At 44.8% G+C, this 18516-nt stretch overlaps 1 protein-coding gene across 1 annotated transcript in view; it reads left to right on the forward strand.

The window, feature by feature from the left end:
• Positions 1-15599, forward strand: part of AQP1 (aquaporin 1 (Colton blood group)) — a 35624-nt gene extending 20025 nt beyond the window's left edge. The window contains exons 3-6 of the mRNA XM_083580034.1: positions 11102-11266; positions 13031-13111; positions 13981-14856; positions 15061-15599. Of these exons, the coding sequence (XP_083436160.1) occupies positions 11102-11266; positions 13031-13111; positions 13981-14154 (420 nt within the window). The 3' untranslated portion in view covers positions 14155-14856; positions 15061-15599. The remainder of the gene's footprint in view (positions 1-11101; positions 11267-13030; positions 13112-13980; positions 14857-15060) is intronic.
• The last annotated feature ends 2917 nt before the right edge of the window (positions 15600-18516 follow it).

The following is an 18516-nucleotide window of genomic DNA, read 5'->3' on the forward strand; positions in this document are numbered from 1 at the left end:
GGTACCTATTTACCTAGTTGCACTTTGACGTGCTTTTGAACTGCTAGGTTGGCAGGAGCAGGGACCGGGCAACAGGAGCTCACCCCGTCGTTGGGGATTCGAACTGCCGACCTTCTGATCGGCAAGTCCTAGGCTCTGTGGTTTAACCCACAGCGCCACCCGCATCCCTGGTTTTCCTTAGGACATCCCTATTTTCATCGGATAAATATTGGCGTATATGGAGTTATGCAACCCCTGAACCAAGGAGATAAGGAACTAGACAACCTTTAGAAGACATCTGAAGGCAGGCCTGTATAGGGAAGCTTTTGAATGTTTAATTATGTTTTTATACATGTCAGAAGCCGCCAAGCATGGTTGAGGCAACCCAGTCAGATGGATGGGGTATAAAGATTATCACAGTGGTACCTTGGGTTACATATGCTTCAGGTTACATATGCTTCAGGTTACAGACTCTGCTAACCCAGAAATAGTACCTCGGGTTAAGAACTTTGCTTCAGGATGACAGTAGAAATCGTGCTCATGCGGCACAGCAGCAGCAGGAGGCCCCATTAGCTTAAGTGGTCCTTCAGGTTAAGAACAGTTTCAGGTTAAGAACAGACCTCTGGAATGAATTAAGTACTTAACCTGAGGTAGCACTGTATTATTATTATTATTATTATTATTATTATTATTATTATTATTATTATCATTATTATTATTATTATTATTATCATCATCATCATCATCATTATTATTATTGAATAGGACACCCCTATTTTCATTGGAAAAATGTTGGAGGGTATGCAAGCACAGGGCTGAGTGTTTTGCCTTTGCCTCCCCTGGAGAACCCACTCTTTAGCACTAAATCGGAACAAACAGCAATTCACGGAAAACCTGATTGCTGTTTGTTCTGGTTCGGCACTGATCTGTAGGTTTTCCCAGGGGAAACAGCAGGGCAGACAGAAGAATGGACAAGCCCCCCTGTTGATAAGCATGAGCCTCTGATGTAGCGACTTGAATGCAGCACAGAGCACAGGAAACCCCAGCAAGCGTTGCCATGTTAGGAAGATTGTTTATGCAGCAAGCTGAAAGCCATCGTTCGGATGACACACACAGTTGTGGTCACTTAGGGTGCCATGGCAAATTTGGGACAAACAAGGGTGTTCAGTCTGATTGATGGGGCTTCTCCATCTGCAGGTTCCCTGGATACGCTCCCCTTCGTTTCTTCGCTTGCCACACCCGTGTCCTTGGTGATGACATTTATTCCCCTAACATTGGTTTGGTCACAATCCATTGTGGTTCTGTTTAAAAAAAGGAAAAGTTGGGGGTGGAGAGCGGTTCATATTCCCCCTTTGCTGTTCTTAAATCGCTTTCTGAGTAAGTGCCTATTTTAGTAGTTGCATCTGTACCTATCTTGCTGAGATCAGCGGAGTTTTAATTTATTTCTCCCCGTGGCAAAACGCTTCGGCTTCCAGCTTCATCAGCTATTACTTTCCCCCTTTCCCCTCTTTCATAATAGTAAAACTTTGGGTCACCCAAACACACACACACACACACACACACACACACACACACACTGGCAGGAGATTCAGGCTGGGCCAATAGAAATACCGTATTTTTTGCTCTATAAGACTCACTTTTTCCCTCCTAAAAAGTAAGGGGGAATGTGTGTGCGTCTTATGGAGCGAATGCAGGCTGTGCAGCTATCTCAGAAGCCAGAACAGCAAGAGGGATTGCTGATTTCACTGCACAGCGATCCCTCTTGCTGTTCTGGCTTCTGAGATCCAGAGTATTTTTTTCCTTGTTTTCCTCCTCCAAAAACTGCTGCGTCCTATAGAGCGAAAAATATGGAACTTGATTAAGCATGGATTAAGCAATGGGGGGCCATTGCCCCAGGTGAAATTTCTTCAAGGAAGCATTTTGCTCCACATGCCAGCCCCACACTGCCTTGCAAATCCAACACCACATCCTAGCCTCTCAAAGCAGCAAGATCTGGACTGATTCTGTCTGATCTGGACAGATTGAAAGGGCGAGTGCTTGCCCCACTGCCCCCTCCTCATATCGCCCCCCGTGCCCCACCCCACTGGCATTCTGGTGCACGAACACCCTGGGTGCCATGAGGACATGCTCTGGCACTGGTAGAGCATCTCTGCCTTGCATGCATGAGATCTTCAGCATCTCTCTAAAACCCTGGGGAGAAAGCTGTTGCTTGTCTGCATAGACAATAGTGAGCTAGATAGACGAGGTAAATGGTCCCCTGGATGGTTAAGTCCAGTCAAATTTGACTATGGGGTGCGGCACTCATCTCTGCTTTCAGGCTGAGGGAGCCGGTGTTTGTCCACAGACAGCTAGGTCTCTGTAAGGCAGCGGTTCTTAACCTGTGGGTCCCCAGATGTTGTTAGACTACAAACCCCATCATCCCTGGGCTCTGGCCTTGCTAGCTAGGGGTCATGGGAGTTGTAGTCCAACAACATCTGGGGAACCACAGGTTGAGAAAGGCTGCTGTAAGGTAAAAGGTAAAGGTAAAGGACCCCGGACGGTTGAGTCCAGTCAAATTTGACTATGGGGTGCGGCACTCATCTCTGCTTTCAGGCCAAGGGAGCCGGCGTTTGTCCACAGACAGTTTTCCGGGTCATGTGGCCAGCATGACTAAACCGCTTCTGGCACAACGGGACACCGTGACGGAAACCAGAGTGCACGGAAGCGCCGTTTACCTTCCTGCCGCAGTGGTACCTATTTATCTACTCGAGCTGGAGTGCTTTCAAACTGCTAAGTTGGCAGAAGCTGGGACAGAGCAACAGGAGCTCACCCCACCATCGTGGGGATTTGAACTGCCGACTTTCTGATTGGCAAGCCCAAGAGGCTTGGTGGTTTAGACCACAGCACCACCCATGTCCCTGAGCTAGATAGACAAATGGATTGACCCAGTTTAAGGCAGTTTTTTACGATCCTAAAGATGCTGGACTCAATCTCTTTTCAGCCCAATACAGCAAGACTCTTCTTGTGTTCCTTCCCTCCTTCCCTCCCTCCCTCCTCCTCTATTTCCCCAACATAGCGTTGCCCACGGCAACCATTTGTTTATTTGGGAGACGTCAATTGGATCCTTTCGGGGGGGAGGGCTAAACTTGCTCACAACGATCTGAAGTCATTGCAAACGACTTCATTTGCATGACCTCCTCCAGGGTGGCTGCAAGTGATTCGAACATCCTCTCCAATAAGAGCCACGCAGGGCCCTGTTTCTTGACAGATGCTTGTTCCATGATCCAGCTATTAATTCAGTTGAGGCAAAACCCCATGCAACACATTTGTTTTCCCCAATAGTGTTCTGGGATCCATAATGATCCCCAACTCGGCTAGCCACACAGATGATGCATCACCTCTTGGTACATATAAACCAGGGGTCAGCAAACTTTTTCAGCAGGGGGCCAGTCCACTGTCCCTCAGACCTTGTGGTGGGCTGGACTATATTACGGGGGAAAGAAATGAACAAATTCCTATGCCTCACAAATAACCCAGATATGCATTTTAAATAAAAGGATACATTCTACTCATGTAAAAACATGCTGATTCCCAGACCGTCTGCGGGCTGGATTTAGAAGGCGATTGGGCCAGATCCGGCCCCCGGGCCTTAGTTTGCCTACCCGTGATATAAACAATGAGCCGCCTGCGGTAAACTTTGCTGCTGTTTCCAAACTGCTTGTGTTTGTGCAGGGCGAGTTGTCAGTGTAACATCTGCCATGCAGAGAAAACTTAAGGAGGATCGAGCTGGAACTGCTAGCCCACAAAATTCACGGACCACTTTACGTTTCCTTCGTCTTACAGCTTCTCTTGAGAATCATACTCCTTGCATTGTTCTCCTGAGATGCAGTTCAGTTGGTTTCTTGAACACTTTTCCTTTTGTGGTTGTGTGTTTTCCACTTCTAAACTATGGTTTATTTGTTGTAACCCACCCTATTGAAAACTCTCTCGCTAAACCTACCGGCTCACACCCTTTAGTTTGCCATGTCCAAAGCCTGTCTGATTTATTCCCAGCTCTCTTTCGCCTCCCTCCATGAAAAGCATTCTCACAGGGTTGAGACAATGGCATCCTCTAAACGAGACAACTCAGCAAACGGAATGGTTCTGCGCTGGCAACCATGAATGAGAGACCCAAAGAAATACAGATAGTTACTGTCTGTCTGCTGGGCTCATAATACTCTTCTTTTTATATACCTTGAAGCTAAAGGGGACCATAATTCTTCTCTTTACAGTCTGTTACCCTCACCTGCAACTAAGACACACAAAAATGATTCCTGGTTTCTTGCCATGTTCTAGAGTTATGGGGGATCTGCCAGTTTGTTGTTAGTTGAGGTTGGCTGAGGAATGAGCCATGCTCTCTCTCTGACAATGACTGGAGCACCTTAGTCTGAAAGTGAGGGGCTGCTTGCTTGTCCCCCCCCCTGAAGAAACCCCACCCCAGACATGGTAGTTGCTTAATAATAATAATAATAATAATTTTATTTATTCCCCGCCCTCCCCGGCCAGAGCCGGGCTCAGGGCAGCTAACACCAGTAAAATCACAGTAAAAACATAATAGGGAAAGAAACCAATTTAAAATACAGGTTAAAATGCAATTTAAAATGCAGCCTCATTTTAAAAGTAGCCCATAAATCAAAACCATAAGAGGAGGGAAACATAAGGGTCAGACCGAGTCCAAACCAAAGGCCAGGTGGAACAGCTCTGTCTTGCAGGCCCTGCAGAAAGATGTCAAGTCCCGCAGGGCCCTGGTCTCTTGTGACAGAGCGTTCCACCAAGTCGGGGCCAGTACTGAAAAGGCCCTGGCCCTAGTTGAGACCAATCTAACCACCTTGCAGCTCGGGACCTCCAAAGTGTTGTTGTTTATGGACCTTAAGGTCCGCTGTGGGGCATATGCAAAGAAGTCACACCCGTTCCAGAAGTGGTGCAAAGTTGGATAGAAAGCTCTACCTCCTGCTCTTGCCGATTGCATGAACTGGGCTCTACTGGGGAATCCAGTTAGGAATGTCAGTTGTTGAAATAGAGAAGTCCTTCCAAGCTTTTACAGAACCCCAATTAGAAACGTCGCTAGTTCTGGTTTTGGAAGAATGTCAAAACGCATCTCAAAATTTCCCTGAGGGCAAAACAAGGAGGCACCTGCTGTGATGCATTGTGGGGTGGTCTCCAGTTCAAGATACTGTTCTCCACCCCTCTCCCTAAATGATCAGCACTTGGTATGTCCTGAACATGCTCCCTTCTCATTAGGCCGTTTTTAATAATAATAATAATAATAATAATAATAATAATAATAATAATAAATTTTATTTATATCCCGCCCTCCCCAGCCGAAGCCGGGCTCAGGGTGGCTAACAACAATAAAACAGTACAAAAGTACAGCACAAACAACACTCTAAAATCATTCATTATAACATTAATTAAATTCAAGCCCCTGGCCACCATTGGGCCAGAGCTCCACGAAGATTGCCAAGGGAGGGAATCAGGCTGTGCCCTGGCCAAAGGCCTGGCGGAACAGCTCTGTCTTGCAGGCCCTGCGGAAAGATGTCAAGTCCCGCAGGGCCCTAGTCTCTTGGGACAGAGTGTTCCACCAGGTCGGAGCCACAGCCGAAAAAGCCCTGGCTCTAGTTGAGGCCAGCCTAACTTCTCTGTGGCCTGGGACCTTCAAGATGTTTTTATTTGAAGACCGTAAGTTTCTCTGTGGGGCATACCAGGAGAGGCGGTCCCGTAGGTACGAGGGTCCTAGGCCGTATAGGGCTTTAAAGGTTTTAGACACCCCTCCCCCAGTTTTTCCACCCTCTAAAGGTATTTTGCACTTCTGCAAACTTTAGAGTTTGCTTGAGCCTGCTGACACATCTGTGTATAGATAGTGCTGTTTCTGCTGCAGAAACTGTGGCGTTCGTAGAATCTTGGAATTGCAGAGTTGTGAGGGACCCAAAGGGTCATCTACTCCAGCCCCCTGCAATGTGGGGATCACAGCTCAACTTCAGAAACAGAGCAATAGATTCCATGCGGACTGTCACTCAGCCTCACCCACCTCAAGCCTGGAGCGGTACAGTCCATGAAATGTTCAGTGCCTTGATTCTGTTGAAATTGGACCTCGCGATGTGGTGTGTGAGAAAGGGCCAACAGATGGTGTGGAATTCATGGTGCCCAGATGACCCTGTTCCTCTTCTTTCTCCTTCTTCTTTCTTTGGCAATCATTCGTAGCCAAGTAAGATTGTCTTCCATGAACACAGTTTTAACAATGAGTCCGTAAGTGACTGTGGAGGCCAGTTCTGGATCCACACGTCCTTCCACAGTGGGGACATTGGTTTCCGGGTGGGAGTTGGTCACGGTGTGGATTTGCCAAACGTGCCTTCCTCTTAGCACGTTTCTCCCTTGCGTCCTGAGTTTGAGTGTCTTCAAAGCCCATGACACCTTTGGTAAAGGCTGTTCTCCAATTGGAGGGCTCACAGGCATTCCCCCCCCCCAATTGTTGGTGTTTATACTACATTTTTTAAGATTTGCCTTGAGAGAGTCTTTAAACCTTTTTTGTTGACCACCAGCACTACGCTTTCCATTTTTAAGTTCGGAATAGAGTAGTTGCTTTGGAAGACGATCATCAGGCATCCAAACAACATGACCAGTCCAACAAAGTTGATGTTGAAGGATCATTGCTTCAACACTGGTGATCTTTGCTTCTTTTAGTGCACTAATATTAGTTCACCTGTCTTCCCAAGTGATTTTTTGGAGACACCATTTTTTGGAGACACCATTGATGGAATCTTTTGAGGAGTTGGGGATGGCGTTCATAAGTGGTCTATGTTTCACAAGCATACAGTAAGGTTGGTAGTACAATAACATAGTACAGTGGTACCTCAGGTTACAGATGCTTCAGGTTACAGTCGCTTCAGGTTACAGACTCCACTGACCCAGAAATAGTACCTCGGGTTAAGAACTTTGCTTCAGGATGAGAACAGTAATCACGCAGCAGCAGGAGGAGGCCCATTAGCTAAAGTGGTACTTCAGGTACCAAAGTTTCAGTTTAAGAACGGACCTCCAGAACGAATTAAGTTCTTAACCCGAGGTACCACTGTACTGTCCTAGTGGGGTGGTTTGATCTCCGATTTGCATGTTGGAATTGCAAATTCGTAAGGCCAGAGCCATAAGGCAAGGTGAGGTGGCTGCTTCAGGCAACAGGATCCAATGGGACAGCAGATCCCGGTGTCAAACTTTCTCCCCTGCCCCTGTTCCTGATGTAGATCTTCCATGACCCCTTCTTCCCTGGTGGGGAAGGGTGGGGATGCCATTTTAGGGCCCACCTCAGGCGCCAAAATGTCTTAGGCCAGCCTTGTCCCTCCTTAAATCCTTCCTGCACGTGCAACCCATCAAAGGAAGAAGAAGAGGCTTCTCTATGGCGTGCTAGCTTTGCAAGCCAAGGGAGATTTTAACATCTGCTAGAGCTCAGTTTTATAGACGTTTAATAACCCTGTCCAAACATTTCCTTTTGCGACCTTTTGCATTCTGGTTTACTGAAGTTTTACGGGTACACTCAAAGTTTTTAATGCACCGTGGCCATATTTTGCATGCAATTGAAATTATTGCTGGGGTGGGCTTTCTGTTATAGATTTGTGATGCAGACTTTCATAGTGTTTTCTCCATCAGTTGTGTGCGTGTGATGAACCAGCCAATCCCAGTTTATACAAAAATGAATTTAATCGCAGATATCCTGTTACCTAATGAAAGGCTGTTTTGATCATAAGGGATTGTGCTTTGCACACTATGGTATCCTCTTGCATAACAAACAAATAACATCATTTTTCCTGCTGTGATCAACAATCTTCCCCTCCCCATTTGCTACCCTTTGTAAAAATAACAATGATAATCTAACAGGGGCAGAGGATATCTAGCTGCTGGGAAAGAATGTAGGCTGGTTTACCTTGATCCAGTTCAATTTCCTGTTTCTTTCTTTTTATGTAAGCGAGATAGCAATGGATATGAAACATTCTCTCTTCATTACTCTCACGCTTCCTTAAAATTCTGGAAGTGGGTCTCCTGTTATGGGAGAAACATGCGCCAGAGCTTGTTTATGCAACCATAACACAAAGGTCAGGTTAGTTTCCGAGCGAAATTCAAACTGCTGGCTTTGACCTATAAAACCTTAAGTGGCTAAAGACCCCAATGCCTTCAGGACCACCTCACTCCACATGAACTGAACGGGACCCTGAGATGGTCAACTGAGGCTCTTCTCCACGTGCCCCTTCCACGGCAGGTCCTGAGAGTGGCAACATGAGAACGGGCCTTTTCTGTGGTGACTCCCCACTTGCTGAATGCTCCCCTTCCGGGGAGGCATACCTGACACCATCCTCAACTATTTTTAGGTGACAGGTTAAAAGCTTTCCCTTTTATCCAGGCCTTAATTTGAAGGGCACCAGGCTGCAGGTTCCGGATAAATTGGGTTTTAGGTGTTTATTGATTTTGTCCATTCTAATTGACTTTAATGTTTAGACCATTTTTGTAAGTCGTTTTGGAAGACAGACAGACAGACAAATAAAGGGTGCCATCTCAAAGTTTTCATTAGGAGATAATATCCTCGGTCCAGGACTTTATGACCTAGTTTTCTATGACATGGTAAACCTGGGTCTGTTCTATACCATATTAGAGGCTGACATCTCGGGGTGCTTCTCCGTATTAAAACAACCAAAAACTAGATGTCCAGGAGAGAGATTCTGCCTTAGTGTTTTCCCGGATAGGCTAGCTTTCTGTGAGCAGACTGCAAATGATGGCTATTTCACCCCAAATGTGTTGGTTCTGCTAAGCGCGTGTATGGATATCGTTAGCGAGGCAGTGGGAGACGATGATGGCTTTAGATATGAGTGGATCCGAAAACATGAAAGAAACCAGCAAATGTTGAAAGGCAAAGCATTCTACCCAAAAGCCATGCATTAAAGTCTTCTCTGAAGCCACAGCAAATACTTATCTCCAGGAAATTGCGCTTCAAATTTTGGAGAACAGATTGCTTTCAAGTTTTTCTGAGCACGATTTCCTGTGCTTTTCCTATCCCAGACTGGGCACAAGATGAGTTCAACATGTTGTTGTAATGTATGGCTTTGTACAATAAAATCCTGGACGTAGCAATAGACTGTGCTATCAGCTTGTTTCAATAATATATTGAGCCATTTTCCACTTCTTATTGTCTTATTGTGTAACTGGTGGTGGCCTTTGCTGTGCCATGAAGATTTGGAGAAGAAAGAGGGGGACGAAATGGGCAGTTTCCTAATAATAACTTTACGGTGTCTCCTGCAAATCTCCTAGGAAGCTCTTACACAGCTTCTCAGATTCACACAATGCCATTTTTCACACTGGGTGCATGAGAACAGGGCTGCTGCTGTTTCCAAGAATCTGCATGTGTAGAATTGCTTCGTAACACAGTGAACATCTGCTGTCCTCACTTCTCGAAGTGAAATGCACACATTCACAGCTGTGCATTCTCAAGCTTTGCCGCATCGCATTTTCCATAGTTGATTTGTTGTGTTTGAGATCATTCCTGAAGTAAATCAAGGAGTACCAGAAGCAGGGTGTTTATCCTCAGATGCAGGGAAAATTGACATTAACGTACTAACAAAGTGGGGGCTCATTTACCTAGAAAAGTGCAATAAATATAAGTTTGCATAGTCTGAAAATTTCCAAGAAATAGCTTTAGTGTATCCAGAACATTGAAGGCATTCCCTCCCTTTGGGGATGTAGAAAAATGAAGGCTAGATGTTTGCTGCTGACTTTTATCCTCTCAGATACAGATGACTTTTTACATCAGAGAGCAGATGTCTAGTTCCAATTAACACATTCCCTAGGAAAAGGTACCACTTGGACATGTTGGTGCAAGCCACAACAGCAGCAATTCATATCTGGTTGGCTAGGTTCATGCTTCTATCTTGTATCACCCAATTCTGTTTTGATCAGGATGCTGTTCTCAACAACTGGGACTGTGAACCTGTTACCTTTCCTCTTTGGACAGTGCAAACTGTAGGCTCACGCCAATCCACACCACTTGTTGCAAGTAGAGATGGGAAATTTGTTTTGGTTTTCATTTAAATGTGACCCTACCTAATTCACAGTTTTGGAAGCAACACACAAAGTAAAACGCTTCTCTGAATTTTGCAATGCAGTCCTCCAGCCAAGTAAGGTTGACAAAAGTGCATACACTGAGCTGAAGTGTGCACCTGTCTGTGAAAACAGCGTACATAAATTGCATTGCATTAGGGGATGTTGTATTGCAAAAAAAATATGTGTATCTCACGCAAAAAAAAAGTGCACGGTAGGAAAAATTCGCCGTAAAATACTGATGAATTTTCGTGAGGGTTTTCTCTCTTTAAAGCAAACTAATGTGGAAAACTGAAATTAAGAGAGGGAAAACGAGAAACCAATAGAAGCCAAAACAGATTTTCCCATCCCTAATTGTTGGTCTGGTCTACAGAGTGAGGGAGTGAGAAACCTAAGTAGGGAGTTGAGAGGAATGCTTTCTTGAGTTTCGAACTCAGACTGTCCTTCAGATCCTGTACTTCTTCAGATTTCTAAATGCAGTCCTCAGTTCAGAAGAACGCTAACATTTCTAGCGACTGCCATTAAAATAAGGGCACAATGATGTGCTGCGAGTTTTACATTACATCATTTTAATTTAGTCTGTCCACTGTTTATCTGGCCAGTTCTGTTTGCATATCCTTGCATTTCCTACACAAACAGCCATGGCTGGGTGGCTGATAGATTCTTCAGTCAAGGACAGACAATTTGGAAATGTTGGTAGCAGACTTATTTAATTATGTTGGCTTGGACAGCCTGCACAGAAACTTTGTTTGTTTGTTTCAGGTTCTCCTTGTTAGGTTCTAACCTATAATATCCATCGTCCGTAAGATTTATTGTATTTCTCCTAAACTTTGGACTGGCCCTGCTCACACAGAGGAGTTCTGGGTTCTGAGTCATCAAGTGGCAAAACGCTTATGCGAAGGAGACCCTAATACTGAACTGTTGTTTGTGTGAAATTCTCCATCTCAGATACAGGATTCGCAGGTAGAATATTGCCTCCTTTAGCATGTAAGAAATAACTTCTCCTTCTCTTGGCTTTGCCCTCTCACAGCTAGCAAATGGAATCAATCCAGGACAAGGCCTTGGCATCGAGATCATTGCGACCTTGCAGTTGGTGCTCTGTGTGCTTGCCACGACAGATAGGAGGAGGACCGACGTCACTGGATCGGCACCCTTGGCCATTGGCCTCTCAGTGGCCCTGGGGCATCTTCTTGCTGTGAGTATAAACTTGGATCAGGGAACGCTTTGCAGTCTCCGGGACTGCAAAGCACATTAGGGCATCCGCTTGTGAACTGCCGAGGATGAGCAAATGCATAACACACACACACCGGCAGAAGAAGCTGCCTATTTGCATAAAGCCTGCATATGCTATGTTGTGAAATGAAATAGAAATGAACTGCATCTTGCTATAGGGGAAGTTGGCAGGGACTTCTGTGCCAGCGTAGTCTGCTGCCAGGTGCTTTGGATAGATGACTTCAGTTACTTCAAACAGAGCTGAAAACAAAACTAGGTCTCTCCACACACAGCCTGCATTCAAGCCTGTTTCCTCCTGAAGAGAGATATTTAGCACACCATCCTCTTTGGTGGCTTGAGAGAGAACCAAGACTAACTCACACAAAATGGAGATTTGCAACTGAATACTCCTCGTGTGTGATCTAAGTTAAACACCACGTGAGAGAGTAGCAGAGATACATCAACAGTTCATCATTTACCTGTTAGATTCTCCTTTGTTCAGCTACAGTGGAAGTTTCCATGCTGTTTATTTAGCAGTACAAAATACAGAGTTATACAGAGTTGCTTTCCACTTCAGTGTGCAGTTAAACAATTATACTTAACAAATGAGAGGTCCTCTGCAAAGCAGGACACAGGTTCATCTTGAGTTGTATTCAAAAAAGGATGCAGTAAAGAATATAGAACCAGGATCAGCAGGGACGGAGGTGGTGATCCAAAGGTCTCTTTCCCCAGAATGGCCTTTTGCTCACGGGTGCTGCCACCTACACACAACTCTTCTGCTTTGAATTTAGTTATAAAATGGCATAGAAGGTACCTATTGGTCTGAAGAACACTGTGATGCCCACCTCTTCCTGATCCATATCCAAGTCCTGACAAACATAAACACATAAGAGGAGCCCACTTAGACCACTATCCTCTTCTCACAACAGCCAGTCAGATGCCCATGAAAGTCGATAAGCAGGACTTGAGTACAACAGTGTTCCACCACCTGTGATTCCTAGAATTGGGTGTAGAGAGGTATACTGCCTCTGCAATGGATGCTGTCCGGAACCGTGCTGAGGAGGGCTGCACTGAGGAAGAATGGTGGGAGCCACCCCCCTCCTTCTGATCCTGATCCTGAATCTTCCCAGAAGCAGGAGGACAGTATAGATTTGGAAAAGTGGTTTGCAGAGGGGCATAGTTCAGAAGGCAGAAGCTGGGAAATACTGGATGGGGAACAGCTAGCAGTAGAGACACTAGGAGAGAAAGAGAGTTAACAGATTCACAGTCTCTGGATAGTATCCACCCCCCTTCCCCAAAGTCCCAGGGAGCTCAGAAAGTGTCAGAACAGAAAGCACAGAGGCTACAAACTCAGATTACAAGATGTAGGAGTGACTCAGATTAATAGGGACAGAGGGAGGAATGACCTTAACTGGGAGCACCGCCATTCTGGTTAGATGCTTTCCTTTGTCCTTCGCTTTGTTTATGAAAGAAATTAACTGGTAAGAATTCCCTTTCATTTGATCTGCTCATTTACGGCCACGGGGGAGGAAGTCGATTCCCCGAAGCCTGACAGATGCTCTCTTCAAGGGATGCTTCCTGAGATCTTTTTCACTGGAAATGTGGAAAAGTAGTTTCAACGTGCAACTGGATATGAATTAGCTACCTGCTTGCATTTGGGAGGTAGACAGGGTCCCCCAACAGACTGCCGATACCTGATAGAAAACCTGCCTCCTTGTGATTGTCGCTCTCTCTTCACTCACCTTAGATTGACTATACTGGTTGTGGAATCAACCCTGCAAGATCTTTCGGGTCCGCTTTGATTACCACTAACTTCACCAATCACTGGGTAAGTTTCAGGTCTTAACACTGAAATGGGTGCCCGTTTGCAGAGGTACCGTATATGCTACTTGTGGTATGTGCTGGAAGCAGAGGAGAGTTCTGCTATGACTGTCAGTTGCCATTTCCGCCTGCTGTTTGTGGGTTGCCCATATAGGAGATATGATAGCCATCTTCAAGTATCTAAAGGGCTTTCACACTGAAGGTGGAGAAGACTTGCTCTCTGCTTCTCCAGAGGGTGGGACCAGAACCAGTGGATTCAAATTACAAGGAGATTCTGGCTAAACATTAGGAAGAATGTTCTGGCTGTTAGACAGTAGAACGGACAGCCTTGGAAGGCTTCATTGCAGTTTAAAAGAGAGGTTAGAAGGCCATCTCTGTGATATCTGCATTTGAGGAGGGTTGGACTAGACACACCTGTTTGTTTGTTTGTTTGTTTGTTTGATTGATTGATTGCAATATTACAAAAAAACAACAACAAAAAAAACACAGACTGGATTAAAAAGGGAAGCAAATAACTTAGCAGTGTGCTGTTACTAAGCTATGGGCAAAACTAAAACTAATCAGATCTTCTTAGCTTCTTTTCCCTGCTGGTGTCACCCAGAACTAATCACCTGCATACAACCAGCTCTAAATCACTTTAGTTCCTGCTCACATTATGCCACCTATTGACTACAGCACTATTCATCTTCTTCTCTAAAAATCTTCTCTTGGGTGGAGACAGTTTGAGGACCTCTCTTCATTGCTAGGAAATGGCGAACTGGGAGGGGGTGGAAATGTGACAATTGCTTATGCCTCTGAAATAACTGATGGCAAAATGGCAATGTTTCTTTGTGAACTGCTCTGTCAAATGCGTCTTCTGTTGACCTTGCATTTCAGATTTTCTGGGTTGGCCCACTGATTGGAGGGGCCAGTGCCGCCCTCATCTATGACTTCATCCTGGCTCCTAGGAGCAGCGACGTAACCGATCGCATGAAGGTCTGGACCAGTGGCCAGGTGGAAGAATACGATCTCGATGCCGATGACTCCAGGGTGGAGATGAAACCAAAATAGAGGCGAACCGAGACAGGAAGAAAAAGAAGACAAACAAAACCAATCTCTGAAGATTTTTATCAGTATTATAGACTCTTTGTAAAGCAACAAGCAATTCTTCCCAAAATTTTTATAAGTCATTAGAGTTTTCCTTCTCTTATTTCGTGCCTATTCTTTCCAGACTTGTAGATCTGTGGCTGCACAGTGAGACAAAACAAAATTGGCCAGGTGGGGGGAGGAGATGTCTATATTTTGTACTAAATATGTGTGAAAGAGCTAGGGAGAAGATTTGCAGTAATGATTCTGGAAGCCCAGGTTTAGATTTCTTAATCCAAAGGGACTGGCTTCTCCTGCAGTTTGATGGGCGTATTGCAATGAAGCCCGCATGTTCAACAGCCTACAGGCAGTCAGAAAGGGATACCTAAAGAGATTTCACCTGCCAAATTCTAGAAATGAAAAAAAAAAGTACATGGAAGTGCCTGGTGAGAAGATCTTGAACATGGAAGGCCAATTTTGATATGCTGCAGATTGTGCCGATCTCTAGAAAGTGTCTGAGACACCAGAAGTGGTTTGTTGTTTTTAAAAATCACATGCAGACCCATTTAAGAGCAGGTTCCAGAAGGAAGTTGGTGTTATTTAGTGCTATTTTTCCAGAAAAAGAGGAGCTGGAACTCACCATGAACACCTCCCTTGTTTTCTTATAATGGCAATGGCACCCACCCAGCAGCCTTTTGAAGGCTGGCGGCGGGAGGAGGTCTCTCCGCCCCACCGCCAGCCTTCGGAGGAGGTCCGAGGACAGTGGGGAAGACGCGCTGCGCTTCCCCGCTGTCCTGGAGATTTCCCTATGGGCTTTCGTCTTGCGAAGGAAGCCCATAGGGAAATTCGTCTTGCGAAGCGCATCGAAAAACGGAAAACCCTTTCATCTAGTGGGTTTTTCGTCTTGTGAAGCGTTCGTCTTGCGGGGCACCACTGTATATATTATATGCATGTCGCTGCATACAGAATCCAAAAGAGAGGCATAAGGCTAAAGTATGGAATATCTCTTATTTCTTACAACTTGAAAGGACTTCTCTTCCCCTTTGTAGACATCTGTTGGCAATTTATTTATTTTCAAAGCCACACCTTGACGAAAAGTTGGCAGGGGCCAGGTATAATTTTTGTCACCTGGCCCACCGATTGCCTTGGAGATCAAAGGCTAGCATACCAGCTACAAGGAAATTCCCAAGTCAAGCGTCAATGAAATTAGTGGGGGTTAATGCAATTGGTTTTTCAAAGCTCCCCTAGATTCCCAATGAGGTTTGTGCAGGATAATCGCCCAGTGGGTTGTGCCAGTAAACATTATTGTATGTAATTAACGTCAGCCCAGGTTTATTCATGTCTGTTAACACGCATACCTCTTCACGACACACCATTAATTCTGCCGCATGTAAAAATGCTACCGACTCCCAATAAATGTTTACACCCTATAGTTTTGCATGTATGTAAACTGTATCTGTACATACCCGTATTATAAATCAGCTCCCCTCCCTGCCCCACCGACCTGCTTTGGGATGACATCAGTCATCAACTCCAATCAACATGGCAGCGGATGATGGGATTTGTAGTCCAAAACTTCAGAATGGGGCGAGAGAATACATGTCTAAAGAATAAATCAAATATTTTCACAATTTTCCACAAATTTCAAATCAGGAAAAAGTTCCAAATTCTTTTATTGTTCAGAAGTTTGCTTTGAGGGATACTTAACGTAAAGTATCAAAATTTTGTGGATGGGTTTTATAGCAACGATGTTGTGCATTAGCTTGAACTCATTAGATTTGCAAGTTTATTTAATAATAATAAAACAAATTTTTATTTGTACCCCATCCTCCCCGGCTGGAGCCGGGCTCAGAGCGGCTAACATCATATAAATAATACAATATGCATAAAAACAAGCAGTCAATCGATTAAAATGCACCCCAAAATTGATTCATATAAATTAAAATTAAAACTGGGCAAATGACAATCCTCAGGTTAAAACTGAAAGTGAGTAATACTCAAAAGGACCAACTGTTTCTATTGATATTATAAGGACCTGTGAAACCTTTCTCCCCCATGCTGACATCCCACCAGCAACGAAAAATGCAATCCTATCCCAGATTAGGAATATTGGAGGGAAAAAATAGATGGGGATAATCTGAACTGGATTTCTACAAATGAATTTAAATTAGAAGAATGTACTGGAGATTCTTCCTCCCGGAAAAAAAAAAAAAAAACACTTTAGCCCTAAATCCTCAATAAACAGCAGTAACCAGGAAAAAGATACAATGATAATTTTTCCTTTCTCTCCCTTTCAAGAGCAACATCCATTTCCCAAGGCATTCTGGAGTAGTTCAGTTCTCACAACAGCCCTGTTAGGTAGGCGAGATGGAGCGATAGGGACTGTTCCGAGGTCACCCAGTGAGCTGAGCTATATGGCAAAGCGGGAATTTGATTCAAACTCTCTGTAGTTTAACTCTGGCACTATTTTACTTGAACTGTCTGGCTCAGTTTAGCAAACACTCAAATCTTCATAACCGTCACAATACCCATATAGGGAATTCGCTCCCCTAGGAGGAAAAATGGCGGCCTTGGGGATTTTTTTTTAGTTCAGAGAAAAGGTGACTAAAAGATGGGATAGTAGAAGACAACACATATATATTGGCTCCCAGTACGTTTCCGAGCACAATTCAAAGTGTTGGTGCTGACCTTTAAAGCCCTAAATGGCCTCGGCCCAGTATACCTAAAGGAGCGTCTCCACCCCAATCATTCAGCCCGGACACTGAGGTCCAGTGCCAAGGGCCTTCTGGCAATTCCATCGCTGTGAGAAGTGAGGTTACAGGGAACCAGGCAGAAGGCCTTCTCGGTGGTGGCACCCGCCCTGTGGAACGCCCTCCCAGCAGACGTCAAGGCAATAAACAACTATTTTACTTTTAAAAGACACCTGAAGACCTGTTTAGGGAAGTTTTTAATGTCTGAAGCTGTATTGTTTTTGATATTTGGTTGGAAGCTGCCCAGAGTGGCCGGGGAGACCCAGTCAGATGGGGGGGGTATAAATAATAAATTATTATTATTATTAACTCTCCAACATGCTAACTCTCCATGGCTTGACTTCATCTAAGAAGCCCCACACTTCCACTGTCTCCCAAGACAGATGGATTGCCAACCATGGTAGAATTTAATAAAATTACTCATGGAGAAAATGGATAGATATATTTTTCTCTCTCTCTTGCAACACTAGAACTCTCAGACATGCAATGAATCTGAATGTTGGTAGATTCAGGACAGATAAATGGAAGTAGGTCTTCATGCAGAATATAATTAAACTTTGGAACTCATTGCCACAGGATGCCGTACTGGCCATCTTTGAAAGAGGCTTGAAAAGAGGATTCAACAAATGTATGGAGGACAAGGCTGTCAATATCTCTCTCTCTCTCTCTCTCTCTCTATATATATATATATATATATTACCTCCACTGTCAGAGACAATATGCCTCTGAGTATCAGTTTCTGGGAATCGCAGGTGGTCAGAGCATCCTTGCATTCGTGTCCAGTTTCTTAGTTTCCACAGGCATCTGGTTGGCAATGTTGAGAACAATATGCTGGACCAGATGCTGAACCGCGTTGTTGTGATGTACGGAAGCCCTCAGGAGTCAAACTGTATTTTAAGTAGAGCTTCATTCCAATTGCTGTCTTGCATCACCGTAAAGCAGTCTTCCTAACATCCAGGAATCAGCACACACAGGCAGGATTGCATACAAAGTGGGGAAGTCTACCAAAAAGAGATAAGGGGAAGCAGGTTCTGGCACCTGCCGGTCTTGCCCATAAGTTTCTCTGTTTGTATTCTGTTTCCTTGAATAAAGAATCAACTTTACTGATCGTCTCTCAGTCTCCGTGCAAACCTGCAGCTGAACCAGACCCGTCCCAGAGCAACTTATAAAATACAAAGCCTATTTTTAACAAAAATCAGAAAGTACAATACAAGACCTAGGACCCACGTACCTACGGGACCGCCTCTCCTGGTATGCCCCGCGGAGGACCTTAAGGTCCACAAATAACAACACTTTGGAGGTCCCGAACCTCAAGGAGGTTAGATTGGTTTCAACTAGGGCCAGGGCCTTTTCATCACTGGCCCCAACGTGGTGGAATGCTCTGTCACAAGAGACCAGGGCCCTGTGGGACTTGACATCTTTCCGCAGGGCCTGCAAGACAGAGCTGTTCCGCCTGGCCTTTGGTTTGGACTCAGTCTGACCCTTTTGTTTCCCTCCCCTTATGGCCTTGATTTATCGGCTACTTTAAAATGAGGCTGCATTTTAAATTGAATTTTAACCTGTATTTTAAATTGCCCCCCTTCTCCCCCATTATGTT

Source organism: Podarcis filfolensis (genome assembly GCF_964270895.1).
Source record: "Podarcis filfolensis genome assembly, chromosome: 12".
NCBI lineage: Eukaryota > Metazoa > Chordata > Lepidosauria > Squamata > Lacertidae > Podarcis > Podarcis filfolensis.